Source organism: Pyxicephalus adspersus, chromosome 1, assembly GCF_032062135.1.
Source record: "Pyxicephalus adspersus chromosome 1, UCB_Pads_2.0, whole genome shotgun sequence".
NCBI classification, from domain to species: Eukaryota; Metazoa; Chordata; class Amphibia; order Anura; family Pyxicephalidae; genus Pyxicephalus; species Pyxicephalus adspersus.
In genome coordinates this window covers 48,142,940-48,164,247 of record NC_092858.1, presented here as the reverse complement: position 1 = coordinate 48,164,247, position 21,308 = coordinate 48,142,940, and the positions used below count along the sequence as shown (strand labels likewise).

General features: G+C 36.3%; 1 protein-coding gene across 3 annotated transcripts in view; it reads right to left on the bottom strand.

The window, feature by feature from the left end:
* Positions 1–570: 570 nt before the first annotated feature.
* Positions 571–21,308, bottom strand: part of EPSTI1 (epithelial stromal interaction 1) — a 52,606-nt gene continuing 31,868 nt past the window's right edge. The window contains exons 11-17 of one of the 3 annotated variants that reach the window (XM_072410229.1): positions 21,144–21,224; positions 19,476–19,529; positions 18,573–18,665; positions 7,822–7,895; positions 6,344–6,419; positions 6,081–6,160; positions 571–2,477 (exon numbers count right to left, since the gene is read on the bottom strand). In XM_072410229.1, coding sequence (XP_072266330.1) covers positions 19,482–19,529; positions 21,144–21,224 — 129 coding nt within the window. In that variant the 3' untranslated portion in view covers positions 571–2,477; positions 6,081–6,160; positions 6,344–6,419; ... (1 more) ...; positions 18,573–18,665; positions 19,476–19,481. Of the gene's footprint in view, positions 6,161–6,343; positions 6,420–7,821; positions 7,896–18,572; positions 18,666–19,475; positions 19,530–21,143; positions 21,225–21,308 lie in introns of all 3 variants that reach the window. The other 2 variants (XM_072410236.1, XM_072410223.1) reach the window with 2 other exon arrangements.

The following is a 21,308-nucleotide window of genomic DNA, read 5'->3' as shown; positions in this document are numbered from 1 at the left end:
TATGCTGTTTGTGCTGTAGGGATATTTCCTACACTGGTAGAATTATTAAAGTAGCTTGGAGAACTGTGAAACATCCTCAACATCTCAAGAACATGTCCAGTTTATGTGATTAACTACTGTCATTCTGGTGAATTGGTGACAATTGCCTAAGACTGGTCAATTTTCTTTGTGTGGATTTAAATATTATTGATTTATTTTTTTCTTCTTTTGGTTTTCTTGCTTCTGTCGAAAAAGTACAAAATTAGGGACCATTTTTTGACACAGACCAGAATAGTTAAAGGGAGCTTTATAACCCCCACAACAATGTAAAGCACAGTGCATGCTTCAAATCACCACAACCATCTAAATTTTTACTTCCCCAGGGACTGCAAGTATCCTGATTAAATGGCAACATTTTGACAAAATACTCTTTTTTCACCAAAATTTAGTGGAAAACTGAAATTTTCTCTTACCATTGGTTGCCTGAATCAAGGTAATGTGAGAGACATGTTATTTTGCAACTACTACTCCAATTCAATGGCATATATCGTTACAAGTTTGTTGAGAGTAAAAAAATGTTAAGAACAATGCTAACATTTTTCATTTAATATTACAAAGTTCTTCTAGTCTTTACACCTTTAAATCTTTACACCACTGCAAAACAAATATCCTGTAAATACCAATTTTAATAAAATAGCATAAGTATGTTACACAACCCATTTACCACTTAAAGTGTTGCAAATTAGGAAGAAGATGCAGAAGCACATTGGCAAGCTGTCAACATTTATTTAAAACTACTGAACAGAACTTGGAAGAGCACTTAGAGACAGAGATTGCACATTTGTAGATGAATCCCGGCACTAATGAAAAAGACACAGAGTTTTTATTTTATCTCTGCAGCAGTACTCCTGGACTAATAAAAAAGGACATGGAGTTGTTTTTATTCCCGCAGCAATATTCCTAAAAAAAAAAAGAGTATTTTTTTATTTTTGAAGAAGTATTTGTGGACTAATAAAAATGGCACAGATGTTTTTTTCTGCAGCAGTATAGATGAAGTATAGTAGTGCAAGTTCTGCATTAGGTATGATTATGTTCTTTATGGGCCATATTTACAAAGTTCTGAAGTTTATTTTCACCAAATGTTGAAGAGAAAGAACCACAGAGACTTACCACAAAAGTTAGTGACATTTACTTTTAAAGTAGTTAAAACATTGATGATGGTGATGTTAAAACATTAACATATGAAATATATATATATGATAAAAAAAGAGTACATGAAGGTTAAAACACTGTCACGAAGTAGAGAGGGCAAAGTAGAAGTAGTACAAACAAATTAATGCTTAAAATTGATCTCTAATCCAAACTTCTTTTTACAAACAGAGTGGTAAATTTAAATGCCTCTTAGTCACTTTTTCCCTTACTTGCTGTCAGGGTGACAGTAATTTGGAATGAGAATGAGAAATTTCAAATGAGTAAAAATCTCAAAATATTCCAATAACCAATAATACATATACAGTGAAAAAAGGAGTGTCCAAGTGATATAAAAAGTGAATATTATATATGCCTATAGAAACCAATCTTATAAAGTGTTAACATTCTTAAGGCAGATTTCTGTCCATAAATATCTGCCATCATGCATACCAACACATGTGAAAAGAAGTAAAAATTAAATACATCAACACATAAGAATATTAATATTGAATGTCATTCATATAAATCCAAACTTCCATAAACTGCACAAATTATAATACAAGAAAAAGTACCCTAATATAGGGGTAGCCAACTTTAAACCATGTACCCTTCTAGAACAAACTTAATAAAGGACTTAAAATAATTCAAATAGCGTAATCTTGATAAACAATATTAGGGTATTGAATATTATCTTTAAACCGTATCCAGGGAGCCCAAGTATCAATAAATTTTGTGGACAAGTCACGATATTCATGATAACCTTCCTCCATTTTACAAATTTCCTCCACCAACTGAAACCAATGAAGGTTCACTGGGGTCCTTCCATAACCATGGAATCTGTGCCTTGGCTGCATTAAGAAAGACAGGCACTAGAGAACGTTTGTATCTACTCCAAGGAATATCAGTGCAGTGAAAAAGTTCTAACCACTGATTATGCTCCAGAGAAACACCAGCTAATCCTTTGATCATTTGAACTGATCAACTGATTTGAATTGATCATTCTACAACCTCTCCAACATAATGAGGGGTCATATGATTTATTTGTACAGTACATAATACCATCTGGAAAGAAGTCTAAAATTACCCTCCTGTATTTTTGCACATATTGATGTCTTGAGAGGCAAGCCCATAATACCTTCTTCTGGGATTCAGAGAGTGTAACCCTAAAGAATTAAATTTAATTAGAAGCTTATATAGCCGCGATACAATACCAGAGGGCTTATCCTCACCACTTAACATTTCCTCCATAGGGGTAAGGTGAAATGGCACAATTGAAGGTAATGCCAGTGATGAAATGGCCTCTGTGCCTACAAAGACACAAACAGAATTTCCTCTAACCACTTGGTATAGCAATAGATTAGAGTCACCAGTATGTCCCAAAAATGAATTAGATTGCAACCCTGGTAAAAAATAAGAATGAGCCATAATTGGAAGTAAAGGAGAATTATATAGCCAACCCTGCTGTCTATGTAACATATCCCAACATTTAGGTGTAGTTAGAGTGAGAGGGAAAGTATACGATTCTAAGGCTCCAAATTGCTTTGGAAGCCACATAGCTACACTTAAATTAACTGAACAGAGATCCGATTCTAAAGTAACCCAACCTTTAGAGAATCTATCATACTTCCAGTTAAAAATCCTGTTCAATATTGAAGCCCTGTTATATTATCTAAAATCTGGCGGCCCCAAACCCCCTCCGTTCTCAGATGAAAAAGTGTTTTTAAGGGAATCCTTGCCTTTGAAGGGTACCAAATAAATGAAGAGACCATACTATTAAGGCACTTACAAAATGAGGAGGGAGTCTGTATAGGGAGCATTTGGAAAATAAACAATACCCTAGAGGGCACATTCATTTTCAGAACTTTGACTTTCCCTATCCAGGAGAGTCTTAATTGTTTCCAACGTTGGATATTTTTCTTAACAGCATTTAACAGGGGTATATAGTTTGCCAAGTACAAACCGGACAAAGAAGGCGTAATCTCATTACCTAGGTATGTCAGTTTCTTTTGGCACCAAGTAAAAGGAAAGTTAGCTTTTAATCTGTACACTACTTTCCCTGGAAAGTTCACATTTAAAATCTCAAATTTAGATAGATACATCTTAATATTGGTCAAATGACCATACTCCTCAAACTCAGCTAATATGTTAGGGAGAGAGATATCGGGCTGTTGGACTACAAACAAAATATCATCGGCGTATGCTGCCAGTTTATGCTTTTTTTGACCAATTTTAACACCATGAACACTAGGGTTTAACCACCATATATTCAAAAAGGGTTCTAAAGATATAGAAAAAAGCAGTGGCGATAAAGGACACCCCTGTCTAGTACTGTTATAAAGCTGGAAAGAAGATGATAACATTCCATTCACACAAACCTGGGCTGTGGGGCATGAATAAAGAGATATAATCCACTTAGGCATATTAGGGCCTAAGCCCATATGCCTCAAAGTCATAGATAAATACAGCCAGTCCAACCGATCAAACGCTTACTCAGCTTCAGTAGATAGAAGCAGGGTGGGCTGGCTGTGCTTACAGACATAATGTATCAAAGAGAGAACCCATGAAGAGTTGTCCCTAGCTTCCCTCCCTGGAACAAATCCCGATTGATCTGAATGAACCCATAAGAGAACAGTATCTTGCAACCTCTTAGACAACACCTTTGCAAATAATTTTGCATCCACATTAAGTAGAGATATGGGCCGAAAGCTAGCACAAAGAGTGGGGTCTTTAACCGGTTTGGGGAGCACCGAAATATGCGCCCTTAAAGTATCTTCGCACATTAAACCCTCTGCCAGCAAATCATTAACATATTTACCTAAATGAGGAAGAATATCTTGATATTGTTTATAATAATTTAGAAAGAAACCATCAGGTCCAGGATTTTTACAACTTGGAGAGGTTTCAATAGCAGCACACAGTTCACTCTCCGTTATATCTCTTTCTAAGTCAAGGAGCCTTTCTTAGGCCAAACTAGGCAGCTTTGCTCCATTAAGATACATTTAATCTTTTCCCTGCGGGTAGCAGCTATTTCTGGTGTTTCCTTTACTCGTACCTGATAGAGATCCTGGTAGAAATCTCTAAAAACAGCTGCCATCTCCTGAGAAATGTGTACCATTACTCCAGACTTATTTTTAACCTTAGAAACATAAGAGGCTGATTTCTCCTTCCTAAGGACATGTGCTAAATATTTGCCTGTTTTATTGCCCCTCTCATAAAATTTTTTGGCAACCCTAGAAATAACTGATCTAGCTTTAGCATCTAACATTTCCTTTAACTGATAATGCAGGTTTGTCAGCTGCTTAGCCCGTAATGTCCATTGTGATTGTTTATGTACTGCTTCCAGTTGTGAGATCTTAAATAACAGTTCATTAATTTGTTGGTTTTTCTCTCTTTTCTTGGTTGGTTCTCCCCATGTGCAATAAGTTTACCCTTGCATTTTCACCTATTTTAGTGAATACAATTAAAAAGTAATTTAATTTGCTAGGACTACTCAATCATATCATCATCAATTTTATGTAACACTCAATCACATGTTACACATGATTAGATAATTTAGGTCTATACAACTTCACCTCAAAAATGTTGAGAAACTTGCATTATGGACAAAAACAATAAAAACCTGAGACATTTTAACATTTTTTCGATTTAGGAAAAAAAAAACATGTCAAGCAGCAATATGCATGTAATGTAGCAGTATACAAAGTTTGTTAACCACAGAAAATATTTTTGACAAAAGCATAGACTGACATATGCTTTCATCACACAACTACAACCACTATTCTGACCTTGATTTACTAGGTCAATATGATGTATTTTAGCACCACAAGGGAAAATTATCAAACTGCCTAACATATACACTGCCTGGCCAAAAAAAGTCAAATATACAAAGTCATACAATATTTTCCTGCATCCCCTTTAGTTTTGAATATGGCATACATTTGCTGGGGGTACATTCAGTAATTCAGTATTATGGTATTCCAATAAGCATATTTAATGTCACATTTGTTTCTATCCAAAGTTGTAATAATTGTTTCACCAAAGTCTCATATTGTTGATAGCAGGGTTGTAACACCCTGTGTAAAGTCTTTTCCATCACATTCCAATTATTCTTAACTAGGTCAAGGTCTGGCCAATCCATGTGTGAAAATGATGGCACATGCTCTCTAAACCACTTTTTCACAATTTCAGCATTATGAATGCAGGTATTGTCATCTTGAAACATACAAATGCCATTAGGTAAGAAAATGTTCACTGGTGGAAAAACCTAGCCATTTTTCTATATTCCTGTACTCGGTTGACTTTTTTTTTGTAATGGAAGTGTGAGAATTATTTTGAAATGGGGTAATAGCAGTGATCACTTTGAGCTTCACAAATCATGTTACAATTTGATTTTCAACCAAACCTGTAACAGTCTCTGACCATTTTATAAACTTAACCTTATGTGCAGTCTGTAAGGTCAGGGGTTGCAAATAAGGCTTAATTTTTTCAATGTCTTTTCTACTGTGGTTTTCCCTGACTATATTTGTTTAAAGCTCTAGACCCATTCCCAACCATAATTAGGTTTTTCCAACTTATATAGCATTCATAGAATTTTAGAGGGCTTTTACATTTCCTAAAACTGAAAAAAGAGCTCAGCAGTAGCTCTTGTGCACTTAGCTGGGCCAAAGACATTTCTACAAATCAAGAAATATTCCCAATTTTGAGAGTTGCTTGAAATTAGTGGGCCATATCTAAACTGCAAAAGGACATGTAGCCTGCTATTGCCTTCAAGATATATTCTTCCTGCTGATAACTGGTCCCCCTACCACTAAATTACTAGGTTGAGGTAAAAATAAACATGATTAGGCTGCCAGGAAATAGGTTAGTCATATAACTCATTGTTGTTATTTAACTGAAGTGTCTCATCTCACATTGTGTTTTTTAATGTTATTTGTTCAGAATCTGATTACACTTTGCTGTTGTTGAATTTCTCCACAAGTGAACTTCAAGCCTGAAAGAGAAGAAAAGAATTCTGTAATTCTTGTCTAGGTCACAAATAATACTGTACAGCTGGGGGAGGACTAACTAGAAGGGTATAAATAATTACCCTGACCTATTAAATGACATTTAAGGTATTCTGTACTAACAAAAAATACTAAAATGGTACTTAGTCAAATAATTGATATATACTTACCCATGTGTTTGATTCCCCAGAATATTCATGTTGGCTGTTTAGTCTTTGGAGTTTATCCAGAAAAGCATTGTTTACTCTTAAAAAAAAATAGTACATGCGGTTAGTCATTTTAAATAATTGTTTTGCAATGCTAAACATGCTTTTCCTTGCTGTGACAGTACTATCAAAATGTAACAGTCATATATGCTGAGATAGCTATGTATACAGTGATAAATGTGAAACAAATTTAAATGGGTTTTAAATAAATTTTGGCAGTAGAGGAGAAGTTTTGTGCACAGGAAAAGAGGAATATTGGTTAACATAACCTTTTCGCAGATATGAATAAAAAGATGGACTAAACTGGCCACGTTTTAACTTCCAGGAACACCTGCTGAATGACCAGATCAGAATAGCATAATTCAATACAAACAATACAAATTTTAAGCTAAATTTAAACAAACCTTCACCACTCGTTTTCTACTTTTGCTTTTAGAACTGCCATAATTTTTTCTTGGCATATATTCAACAAGGATCTGGAAACATTCCTTCAGGATTTTGGTCCACATTGACATGATCAAATCACATAGATGTTGTAGATTTGCCAGCTCTGGTGACTGTGGTGGCAATTTGAATACAGGGAACTTGCTGGTATTTTTAAGAAACCCGTTTGAGATGATTTGAACTTTGTGATAAGGCCTGTTAACCTGTTGGAAGTAGCTATCAGTAGATGGGTATAGCAGGGTCATAAAAGGATCGAACATGGTCAGCCACATCACATCAAGGTAGGCTGTGGCATTTATTCAATGTTGGAAGTATAAGCAATAACCTTTCTATACTGTCCTGCCTTTAAATATATATACTAAAAAAAAAAACATTTCAATCTTTAAATGCCAGAGAGCTATGGTTCTGGTTGCCCAATAGGAATATCCAGTATTTGGTGATATTAAAAAGAAACTTGTTAAAATTGAAAAATTCAGAGAAGATAAAACCATAGTCTGATATATGAAACAACTCATATTTTGGGGATTTTCTGATTCACTTCCTATAATGCCATGTTCAAATAAAATTGCATTAAACTAAAATGACTGGTGCCCATCCTTTTTATACCCTGAAAAAGCACAATGCCTAAAACTGAATATGATGGGGGATCCTATTGTCTTGTATAAGTGCCTATGATATTTTTTTGTAGCTACTGATCATTCAAAAGTCTATATATTTCTGAAGATTAGAACCAATATTGCTGAGACGAATGGTCAGTTTGTTTTTTTGGCCATACTTTTCCTACTATTGGAATTTCCCACGGACACAGTTCACCTTAGTTGATAACTTAATTCAACTTGGATTTTCCCATCAGATGTAGACACAATGACAATTGTCAACAACATAAATAAAGGGGATAAAACTCCCAGAGACCCATACAGCAATACAAACCTGACAGTGTTTGCTATATAACTGAGGTCAATATTTTACGGAACAAAAAATACAAGCGTGAGACTTACCGCCTATGTTCTTCTTGTTGGGACCATCGTCTTTCCTTTTCTTCCTCTTGTTTCTTCATTTCTAACAACTCGCTCTACATAGAAAAAAATATATTTGTATGTGTATACATCATGAGGCAGTCAAACTGTTTTCATCAATCCTTGATGTGTACTGACACATTACTTTTAATGAAATAGGGAATGCATCATTAGGTTTATATAATGAAATATGGTACTAAAGATGCATCTAGGTTATTACATTTATAAACAGCCATGTAAATTTGTGTAATGTACTAGAGATACTGGAGATGAATTGTAACTCATTGGTGACAGCAGAGGTAGAGACAAATACACATTTTACAGCAGCAATGAAACAATTAAGATGCTGCCCATAGCAATACATCAGCTGTTTTTTTTAATTTTCAAGTGAAAAAAGTGGAGCTGCGTTCTTAACAACCAATAATATTGGAAACAATATACAGGTGTCTGTTTTTTTTTTTCACAATTTAAATGTAAATGATAATGAGCAGTTATTTGATTAGTCTGGGTGTTTGCTGATCTCATGGCTGTTTGGTATTGTGCCTACGGGCATTATTATGTGTATTCTAATTTAAATTATGCATATCTGTATTACTAATAAACTAATTACTAAATGACTAATATAGTTTTTCATATTTTTAGGCTGTAAATCCATTTTGCTATATTATCCAGCCAAAGTAATGCAAGCATATCACATTTCTTTTACATACATCCATTGACACTTCCAGCCATCTTCGTCCATCTACACACATCCATCACCCCTTTTCTCTCTTCCTAAGAGTTTTCTAACCACCAGTCAACTTTATTGTATTTGTTGTATTAAGTACAGAACATTAGAGAGATAACAACATTGTTGTGTTTCTATTGACTAAACTCAGAAAACAAAAAAACACACACACAAAATGCAGATATCACTTGCAAAAGAGTTCAGATGTCAATAAATACATTTGATGTCAATTTTAAAAATACACAGATGTCAATTTAAAACACGTACTTTAAAAGGGAAATCATTGGCATCTTATTGTTAGACTGATATATTCTACCCTGCTTTACCAAATACATTTTTGTTATCTGTACATTGCTCGATCACTGATGATTGCCTTGGTAACATGGTAATGTCCTGTATTTCTTTACAAATAAAATTTTATATGGCTTATTCTTCTCTTAATATAATAAAACAAAAATACATTTGGTCCTCTTTACTGATGTAGCAGAAGCTGTTCATTTAGCAGTACGTATGTTAGCTTAGTAAACAAAGTAATTTTGTCTTAGTAAGCGGACCTAAACTCTGAATTTTTACTTTACATAAAAGAGTAGACAACCCCCGCTTTTTTTTTTTTTTTTTTTTTAAAGCAAAAATTTGTTGTTTTTTTTTTCTTTAAGTGCAACACTGTGCAGCACCTTCCCTTTCTGTATTGATTTAAATGTCATGCATCCTGGCAGGCTCTAGGCTCTTGGCTGCTGCTTCTGCACAGAACGAACCCTTTCATCAATATAAAAAAAAATTGGCGATCCCACACATGTGCAGTGAGATCGTGCACATCACTATGGCCTGCAATGCATGGTCACTGTAAATGTCCACTACAATTGTTCAAAAAGGTCACCCAATGATTCTTACATTTTCTCTGCAAACTTTATCTTGACAAGTCATATACCTGCTGAATCTTTAAAGTGCTGGTATTTTTACCTTTTTGAACAATTGTAGTGGGCATTTACAGTGACCATGCATTGCAGGCCATAGTGATGTATAAAGTGTCCTGCAGCATACTGATCAAGTGTTGACAGCTACCCATCTCATACTCCCTTTTGAACAATCTCAAAGTTGCCATGCCAGGGTAGTTTAAGGTGCCCAGGAAAGTTGGTATTCCCTGACATCACTAACCATATTGGATAAAGTTTGTCAATATGCTTAACTCAGAAATGTGCCAAAGACAGCAGATTAGGTATGGGACAAGGTATTGAAAGAATTATTCCATATTTATTGAGGTGATGCATTTCTGAAGCATTGCCAAAGAGGAGTGCATTTAAAATAGGGGCAATGACCTGTTGGGCTTAAACTTTAAAAGGGGCTGTTACTGATCACCTTTTTTAGTAGATTTACAAAATAAAACATCAGGTTTATTTTTGTTACTGCAATAAATACAATAAGACTACAATTGGATACATAATGTTACGCAAAGGGTACATTAGTGGTACATATATTACATCATTTAAGTTTTTTGTATGCTGCTGATTCATATGGTATAATCTTTTATCACAGATTCCTATGTCATGGATGTTTATGTTATGAAATGCATTTATAATGCTTGCCCACTAGAAGTCTTCTAAGAGTCATGCGTTCAAAGTGTCCCATTTATTGTATTCTTAGAGCAATATTGTGTTTTTACAAGTATATAGCTTCATATTCAACCTGAGTAATGAATAAATATGAATGTACATAATATCTTCCCATTAGGATATTATCAGCCACGGATTAGGACAGGCGGGTATGTGGCATTTATTCAAGCTGAGCTTTTTAATTACCTAGCAGCTATATGTTAATTGTTTTTATGAGTAATGAGTAACAATCTTTGTGCCAAAAATGTCAAGACCTAATTTTTTATACTTGATTTCTAATACCTGTTTTAACAATAAATCTTTGGTGAGTATAAGAACTATGTGCATATTACTATAATAATAATGCATAATATATAAAAATAACTTTATTATTGTTATTATTATTATTATTATTATTATTATTATTAATAATAATAATATTAATAAAAAAAACACTTTTTCTATAGCCCCAACAAGTAACGCAGAGCTGTACATCAAATAGTGGTAACAAATGACAGACAGATACAGACAGAGTGACACAGGAGGAGGAGATGACCTTGCCCATAAGACTGACAATCTAAGAGATTTGCTTTATGGTACTGGCTCCCTGGGAGTGACAAGGACTTTTTTTTTGCATATTTATCATTCAACCAAATAAAACCAAAACCTTGATAACATGAAAACCTTAAACCTGCAAGACCTGTAGTCTTTAAAGTTCAAATGAACTTTTACCTTTAACCAGCTAAAAACATTCTAGGTAGGGGCATCAAAACAAAGATGCTGAAAGTCTTACAGGAAGCAACCAAAGCCTGCCCTTGTTAGAATGCTGCAAAGAAGGACGCTTAATCACTATGTGGAAGCTGTGGTCACTCCTCATGGGGTCTTAGATGTCCCTGCCTCCAACTGGCAAGGAGTATGAGCTATGCTGATTGGAGAGCTCTAGCTGTGACTCCTTAGGGGACATGTCAGACACCCGAGACCTCAGGGAGACTGCTGCTTCCACAAAAAGAGTCCGCCTTTGTAGCATGTAGGTAGAGTACAGACTTTTCATGGAGGTACTCTATATTATAGTATGCTTGTTCTGTGATCACCTTGGTTCATCCGGAACAAACAAAGCAGTGACCTGTTTACTTTTGTGCCTTAATGTGGGGTAGCTCACAGGACCTGTAGTCACGGCTGCACACATTGCTGGTTTGAATGCTGCCTAAGTTGGAAAGCAAAGTGATTCAGTTGTTTTGTCACCAAGGTTTTTTATATTAGTTAGAAGGTGGCCTTGTTCTATTTTATATTGAATGCCTTTTCCACTATAGATTTAAACTGCATCAGTATATAACATAAACAATTAATTACAAAAGCTGGCAGATGAAATAATCGCATCCTTTCTTTTCCAAAGGGTACTATGAAATAGTGATGAGCATAATTTAATGAAAGATCATTATTCACAGAGATTTACTGTTGGCCTTTGATTAATGGAAAAGGAGATAGAAGGAGAGGAATTTCTAAATTGTCCTTTTCTGGAAATGGGTCTTTCCATCTAAAACATGCTGCCATCTAAAAGATGTGCTATTTGGGTCATGATTATTAGAAAGAAAATACTTCAGTTACAGCATACCTTGAAGCAATTATTTCAACACTACAAGTCACATTGTCAGTATCGACCGCCTGGCTCAAGAAAAAGGTCACCAGAAAGGCTAATACTTGCATTAGTTTTGTGACTTTTTCTAGCAGCCTTCTGTAAGTACGCGGAATGGCTTTTGTTGTGACACCAAAAGAACTTGATGAAGTGAGAAGAAAAAAAGCTTTTAGGAGAACAGCATGTGGGAATAAAAAAGCCAATAAAAATACATTTCCTTTCTTTCATTTTACCATGAAAACATGATTATTTTAAAATAGATTATTTGGGATATTTATATAGTGTTTAACTAAAAATAGGGTAATGCACTTGTTTTTTTCTGTATACTGCCTAAAATGTTCCCAAATATATATTAAATGCTACAATTTATAATGTATACAAACATCAATAGTAATTACAAAACTATTCTGATTTCAAAATGCTATTTTTAGACTGCACTTGGACACAAAGTGCATAGCAAGCAAATCTTAAAATTAAGGAAGAAGCATTGTTATTACTGCTAAATCAACAAAGTCATACATATGAAAGGGAGGAAAAAATAAAATAAATTAAAAACTTTTCTGAAAATGTACTTTTTGCTAGTTCTACTAACTTGAGTTGAACAATCTTTGTGACTACAATAAAATAAATCCAAAAGATTTGCAATTTGCTGGTTTGAATATTGGCCTAATTTGCTCATCCCTTAAAATTTATGAGAGAAAGAATGTCCCCAAGTTTAAAGATAGACCCCTTTCTTCTCATTTCCTATTATTTTCAACTTCTTCCCATTCTTGAAAATAGTATTTATGTATAACTTATTGTGTACATAAAAAAAAAATCCAGAGGTCCTCCATTAAAATCTAGACATACCAAATAAGGAACATTCTACAGGCTGATGGGCTTTTTATAGAGCTATTGAGATAGGAGCCTAGAAGCCTTTGCTTCAGAAAGTGCCAGTAAGAAAGGCCTGAGATTCCTGATAGGGGAATTTTGGAAGTTGCTGCAGGAATATGCAGCACTTTATAGTACCTACACTTTACAGCCACATTGGTTTTTGTACAGATAGAGTATCCTTACTTATTTCAATAAACTTTTATTAAATAACTAAAAAAAACAAGTTTAAAGAAGAACTTATAAATAACAAACAAGAGAAGAACCTCATGTCTCCTCAGGGTAGGAATGGGGAGGCCGGGGGGGGGGTTTAATCCACATGAGGAAGCGATTGAAATTGTAGAGCAGTATTTGATCCACAGGTCCCAGGTAAGTTCAAAAACATGCCGTGTATCTTTGAGAGTTTACTTGAGCATTTTGTTTACCATTACCCAATTTAATTTGCCTTTTACTGGAGCTAGTGGGATGGATGGAGATTTCCACACCTTTGTTAGGGCAATCCTGGCCACCAGCAACACAAAGCTACAAAATTTCTTTGTGTGTTACAGAAAGGGCATGCCAATCTTGCTTGAAAGAGCACTCTCCAAGTTAGGAGATAAGGGGGTCTATCACTTGTGATATAAGATCAAAGATATTTATCTAATATTCCTGAGATCACCAAATGTACTCCATATCCCCATGCACTCCCACAAACCCTAAAACGGAAGACCCCAAGAAACACTTAGCAATCCTGGTTGGTTCCAGCATAACAAAGCTTTATAATTTATTTCAATCAAACCAACATTAGGTGATACTTCGGAAGTTACGGGCTACTTCGGTCCATTCCTCCAGATCCCATTATTGCTGCATATCTTTTTCCCAAGCCTTCATATATGGTAGCTTGGAAGAAGAGGCCAACAGTCCCGAGTAGAGAATCAAGATCTGACCAGCAGAGTTACCCAGTGATTTACAAGTACATTCAAATGGCAATGTTAGGAAACGTTTATCTGGCCAGTGATTCAGTGTTGTGCACCACTACAGTATGGGGCACAGCCAATTTTGCCCAACAATGTCACTTGCGGCAGCAAAGAGCCGTGCAGCCTGATGTATTTTATCGACATCCCCAGCTCAAACTGTTAGGCTGTGCACAGCTGAATGGGAGTTTTAGAGGCTGATCAGTTCCTGACTCTATCCTGCGCTGCCATTGGCTGCTGGGACTTTTTAATCTTTCTGCTCCCAGCCCCTGTGCCTGTTGTAGCATTTAGCGGGGCTAATCTGTGCTGGAGTGAGATTCATCCGATTTACTGTTGCTGACTTTGCTTGTTTTTGACCCTGGTTTATGCTGCCTGGACCGACCTCTAGCCTGTGACCCCAACTCTGCTTGGTGTTTGTACTTCTTCTGGTGGATGGATTTTCTGTTATGACCTCTGGTTCTGTATTCTGGATTTGTCTATTGGAATCTTGGAATATCTCTGGGCTCCTGGTCCTCTGCCAGCTCTTCTCCAGGCACCATCCCTGGTGTACTAAGTCCTTGGGGCAACCGTGTGCTGGTAAACGCAACCGATTTCATGAGGCTGTGAGGGGGATTGCTATATCTGAAGAGTGAGGTGTTAGAGCGACTGGTGTCTGGCGAGTACTGTTGCTGGACCAGGGCCTTACAGCCATTTTGCAATAGGGAGGTTTACCCTGCGACATTTTAGAACTTACAAATGATTGGATCTGGGCATAGTGAAAGTATTCTGTGGGGGGCAGATTCTTATTTTGAACTAGATGGTAAAGGCTCCGTATTTTCCTGCCAAAAATTAGGTCTTCTACCCTATAAAAGCCAAGACTCCTGCACCATTCAAATTGATGGGGTGCCGTTCCGGGCTGGAACTCAGGGTTCCTCCAAAGCGGAGCAAGGGGTGTATATGTTAAGCCTATACCTGTGTGGTGTTTCAATCTGTCCCACACAGAGATTACTGCAGGGAGGGGCAGGTAATTCTAGGTCTAATGCGGGAGGGGATCCACATGAAGGAGGCATGACAGAGTCTCTTTAAAGGAAACTAGAGAAAATACGGGACATTGATGATCTCTTCTTTTAAAAAGATCCTCAAAAATGATCCCCTTTTCTTGTGTGTATTGTTCTAACTTGCAAAATATCTGCCTCCATCAATTGTATTCAGCAGGTACATTTTAATAGACAGTGAACAGATTAGCGTATCTATATGAGGAAGTTGGCAGCATTTGGAAATATGCTTCATGATCTTTATTTCAATTCACTCATATAAAATTAGAAGCAGTTACATTTGTGTTAATGAGGAAAATTTATATGCCTATAACCAACACTAAAATCTCAGGATATGATATTAAAATTGTAAGAAAAAGTCTAATTACTCTTTCAAAACAGAAGTTAAAAACCTGATGTGACTTTGGAAATAGCCAGAGGATTATCAGAAGTTGATGAAACACCGGCAAGAATAAAAGGTGATTTAACAAATGTGGGAGCCAGTCAGCGTGATGATTAGGGTAATGCATAAGAGAAAAATGGTTTGAAGGAAACATAAAAGATACATCACAAGAGAATGGAATGATTGATGCAGCAGGAAAAAATGCTTAGAGAAGAAGCTTAATGCAATATTAAGTAGAGAAAAAAATGTGATGTCTTTGTGGAACAACGATGGCAAATCTGAGCGGCTGACAGAAGTTAATGCAATAACACCTTAGTGACAGATTTATAAATGCTAGGGAAAATAAAGGTTAGCTAACAAAACTAATCAATTTTATTTGTCAGCTGCTGGGGGATTTATAGTGGAATTTCAATATACATGTCAAACCGGTAGTATACCAAAGTCAGAAATACCCAACGGGTCAGAATTTAGGTAGACTAATGGCTGGGAGAAAATGAAGATATGCAGAGTGTTACTTGTTTTAAGGAAAGGCACATAATGTATTCTGTATGTCTCCCAGAAACAAAATATTAGCATTTATGTCTTTCTTTGCTAGGGTCTTGGGTTATGTGACTGTGATTGAGACATTAGATTGCAATCTTCCCTGGGGGTTGAAATTGATAATTCTGTGCACTTGTAGAGCACTGCAGAATATTTTAGTGCTGTAAAAATATAGAAAAGAAGTAAACACAGATTTAATTCTGCTAGGTACTGGCCATGAGATTTGAAGTGCTTCTAACCCCAAACATGTATTATATTACAGATAACATAGCTTAGATAGCATTGCTGCATTTGTTTCTCTTTTCTATTGAATCTCAACTGATGCTGATCTGTGATCCTGCCATCTCCCTGTCCTAGGATAACAACACTCTCTGACTACTCCACATAGGAAAAGCAGTGTTGTCAGAGTAGACTGCTCACTTTTGTTGTATATTAAAGAAAACCTCCCTATCTCCTCACCTCTTTAAAATGATACAGGTGTTCTGTAGTACAGGTATTCCTCACTTACCTCCTAATGGCTCCATCCTCTGTCTTGAGGATCTCCCCGATCTGGGTCTGCAGCCTGTCGGTGAATCTTTCACTAATGCAGGGTGCACATGCACAGCTCTGCAGATCTTCCTCACTTAATGACCAATTTGCTTAGCGGTCAGGTTAGCCCGGTCATTAAGTGAGGAGCATACAGAAAATATCTGGGAAGAGCTAATAATGCTGCTTGAGATTAAAGTTCAGCACGCACAATGTGCACATTAAGTAAATTCACAATTACTTACTAGACAATACAAAGCACTTTAAATGGTATATTTAGAAGATAAAAGGGGAGCAAACCAGAGAGGTTTATTTTTTAGGGTTTACATATACTTTAGGCCTCCATTCACAGTACATTTGTGAAATGTTATGCAAAACACGGAATTTAATTTGAGCTATTATTACCCCCTTTTATAATACAAATTCAGGTGCAGAAAATTGTATTTCATGTAATCTTCTCACAAATAGCATCATGGCATGTAGAATCTTCTATCATAAACTGCTAAAGCAAAGAAAGTATGGGATTGTGTAAACTTTAATAATCTCTATTCCTAACTGTTTGCCTATTGTGAATGGCAATCACACCCATATGGCAAAAAATATGTAAACGCTCTCTAAATACTGAGAATGCTAGAGAACAGAAAAGGATATATATATATATATATATATATATATATATATATATATAGTCAAAGAAGACTAAGTCAAAAATCGTCTATGCTGATTGTGAATCTGCTCTGAAGCCAGTGCCAGATGATGCAGAGAATCCAGTACCAGTCCCTCCTACATCTGTTGTTACTGACAGTGACATGTTGGATGAGGAACAGGGGGATGATGTCAATGTTAATGAATGGTATATGAATCTTTGAATAGGGTAAGCCACATTTTTAAGCCAATCAGGTTTAGATGATCTAGTAAGGGACCTGTCTTTGTCAAAAGAGAAGTTCGAACTGTTGGCCTCCAGATTAAAGGAGTGGAATTTGCTACAAAAAGGAACTACAACTTCACACTTTCGTCATCGTCACACAAAGTTTGAAGGTTATTACAAGCTGGAAAATGACATTTGCTTCTGTACCGATGTGAGTGGTCAGATGATGGAGATAAGTTGTGAATACATACCAGAGCAGTGGGGATTGTTCATAGATTCGTGCAAAGGAAGTTTGAAAGCTGTGTTGCTGCATAAAGGCAACAAAAAACCTTTGCTTCCTCCTGCTCATGCAAGGGAATGAAAGAGACATACGAATCCATGGAGGTCACCTTGAAATTGATTATCTATTCAGAACACAAGTGGAATGTTTGTGGTGACCTGAAGGTGGTGGCACTCCTTCTTGGCCTGCAATTGTGATATACAAAATATATGTGCTTTCTGTGCCTGTGGAACAGTCGTGATGACAGCAACCATTACAAAGGGAAAGAATGGCCACCCAGACCTTGAACACACTTTTGGCCAGTACAACGTGAAGCATAAATCGCTCATTGATCAACAGAAAGTTCACCTTCCACCACATATCAAACTTGGATTAATGAAAACCTTTGTCGTTGCAATGGATCATGATGGTATGGGTTTTCAGTATCTGAAGGACAAGTTTGGAAAAGTTATAACAGATGCTAAACTGAAAGCAGGCATTTTTGTTGGTCCCAAATCCACAATTTAATGCGTGATGCCACATTCAGAGACAAACCCAACCCACTTGAACTTGCTGGTTGGGATTCATTTGTGCTAGTTGCTCAAAACTTTCTGGGCAACCAGCGAGCTGAAAATCATGCTGAATTTGTGAACAACATGCTAACAGCATACCATCAACTTGGCTGCTGAATGTCACTTAAAATTAATTTCTTACATTCCCATCTGGACTTCTTCCACAAAATTTGGGTGATGTGAGTAATGAACAAGGGGAGAGGTTCCACCAGGACATTTCTGTTATGGAAACAAGATATCAAGACAGGTGCAACCCAAACATGATGGGGAACTACTGCGGGTTTCTGCAATGCGAGACAGCGGAGAGCCACAAACGCAAAAGCAAGTGCCTTAGGTGAAAGTGTAATTGTATATGGTGTTGAACAAAAAACGTCATTTTTGTAATGTCATGGAACTATGAAGCAAAACTTAGGTATGTATAGAGATTACATAGTAACTGTGGAATGAGAGAATGTTGCTAATCACGTCTATACACGTAATTAATTTAGGATCCTGACATCCTAGGCAGACTTCAAATTTGGATTCAATGCACTTGATTTAGTATAGTACACATTGATTAGACCAAGTAGCAGACAATATTTATTTTTTTGTGATGCACTGTAGTCGAGGATCCATTCCTCAGACTATCACTCCTCCGTATGTGAATTTTTCTGTGCTGTTATAGTCAGGAAAATGCATAAAGAAATTGAAAAGATAATACCAGCCCCTTCAAAGCAGAATAGGTATGGTAAATGAAAAGGCCTTAATGCATGACTCTGGAAACAGCATTATTTATAGATACCTTTCTGCGCTGCTCTTCCTTCATCTGCTGCAGTTTTCTTTCTTCTTCCACCTTCAGTTGTTGTTTGTAAGATCGGTAAGATAGTCCACTTTCCTGTAATTAAAATTACTTGGATGAGAATTTCTAAATAATAATGGAGATGATCCCTGCAAGTTTTTGTGAATAGTACTAAACATAGCAAGTTACTTTGGTCTCGAACTCCACTACTATTTTCCCTACCGCATTTTTAAATAGTTTTTATCATACATTCACATGTAAAATTTCTGTTTATTATTATCTGACCCTGCTATTACACAATTTTAAAACATGTGAAACATATTCATTATAGTACAAAAATCATTTATAGAAGTTTTGGTTTAATTTGTTTTCTTGTTAAAGGCCAGTAACATACATCCTGTTCTAGGGTGACAACGTTATCTCGTTCTTTATCTCGAGGAGCACTGTTTTGGCATCTTACAAAATATTTACCCCTTCTACTCATTTCTATAATTTAGGAGGGGAGCATTCTCAAAGTAGCTCAATATACTATCTGGTAACTAGAGCAAAGAGCACAAGAAGTTACCAAATGATTTCTAGCACAATGAACAAGTATCTTTTTTCATTACAATAATGATAACAGAGACCAAACAGGAGCAAATAAGTTTATTGTTAGGATTTACAAACTCAAAATCCAAATAATGCAAAACTCCAGCAACATCTCTAAACTAATTTATTGGATAAAGGGAAGCAGTTTTCATCCAATCATCTGCAAGTCAAAGCCATGATTTTTTTTTAAATCACTTGCAAACAAAACAAAAACTTGAACAAAACTGCCTTTTATTAACTAACCTGAGTCAACATTTACTTTAATAAATAAACCACTTTAATATTTAAGTACATATTTATATAGGTATCTGCTCATACCTGCCACTATTCTGTCTTTTCCATCTCTTGCCTCTTTTCCTCTTCCTCCAGTTTCTGAGGATAGATAGAAGAAGATATTGAAGAAGATAATGACACACTTATTAACAGGTTCTTTATTACAAACGTATAATACTTGCCTTTTACAAAAAGGAAAAAATATATATGTGTGTGTGTATATATATATATATATTTTTTTTTTTTTTTACACATATACTATAATTTAAAGTAACACTTACTATATGGGCATATAAAAACTATAGAGAAAGCACAGATTTTCAAAGCAACACATTTTTCTCTTTATTGTATAAGCTACTTTTCATATCTACTAAATAGGAAGCCATCTGACTGCCATGGAACAACTGCAGGGGCCAATTGTTTGAATGCATAAAGGGATATTGAGAATAGGTCTGTTAGGTGATGTTTGTGGGGTCAGCAATCCTGTGCTGTACACCACCACAGTATCTCTTCCCATTTATTCTGTCTAGTGGTGACAGTTGCAGCAGCAAGGAAATAGCAGCATCTTCTGCTTCCCTTTAGCCATGCAGCCTGAAGTGTACATTCTTGACATCCCCAGCACACATTTTGAGACTGTGCACAGCAGAAGAGGATTTCAGAAGCCGATTAGTGCTCCTGTGCTGCCATTGGCTGCTGGGGCTTTATAGCCTCCCTGCTCCCACTGCTCAGTGCCAGTTGTAGTGTTTAACTGGGCTAATCTGTACTGGAGAATTCTCATCTTCTTCATCATTGACCCTGGGAGTTTAAGCTGCCTGGACCGACCTTTTACCTGTGACCCCGACTCTCCTAGTTTTGCCCTTGAGTATTTTGTCTGGTGGATGGATTACCTCTGTATGACCTCTTGCTCTGTATTCTGGACTGGTCACTGTTGGAATCTTGGTACTGCATTATTTGTGGGCTCCTGGTCCTCTTCCACCCCTTCCTCAGACACCATCCCTTGCGCACTAAGTCCTGGGGGCAACCGAGTGCTGGGAAACGCAACTGTCTCCCGAGGCTGAGCGGGGGCTTGCTATTGGTGAGGAGTGTGGAGGTAAATTGGGGGACTGGTGTCTGGCAAAGACTGTTGCTGGACTTAAAGCATTGATTTAGGAGTCTAGCATTTAAAGAATTGTATTGTAGTATTGTAGTAGGTAGTAGGACTTCAGGGCTGTGGCATTAAACGTAAGACTAGAAATATTTGGTTATGCTGCTATTAGCAGTATGGTAGTAATATGTAGTATGGTAGGTGTCGGTGGAGGGCTGCAGTTATGGTTGCCCTTCAGGTTGTACAATTTCCAAACAGGATCTCTGGAGCTCAGTCAGAGTGATCATCAGATTTACAAAATTGTCTAATATTTTATTTTCAGCTTTTTTTATGTGGTACTGAGTGTAAATTAATGAAGACAAATTCATTTAAATGATTGTAGCATTAGGCTACAACATAACAAAACTTAAAAAAAAGCTGAAGTAAGGGGCCAGGACATGTAGGAAAATTGCAGCCCTATTACAAATACAACCAATTTATGCAACTATGCAAAGGGTAAACACAGGATAAACTTACAATGCACATTTATATAGTATGCCTTTTATATAACAGCAGCATTGATATAGTAAATGGAGAATAAGGAAAATTCCTAAATGTGTGCTTTTAGAAAAAACATTATATTACAATACCTTTCTGCAGTTCTCTCCCTTCAAATTTTGCAGTCTTCTTTCTTCTTCCATTAGCTGTTTTCTGTATGACTGCTGACTTGCCTGTAATAAACATTTTTTGGGTCAGATCCCTGAAATAAACCGAGATTATTGAAGGAGCATTTTCTGAATAGCCCTTTGACTGCA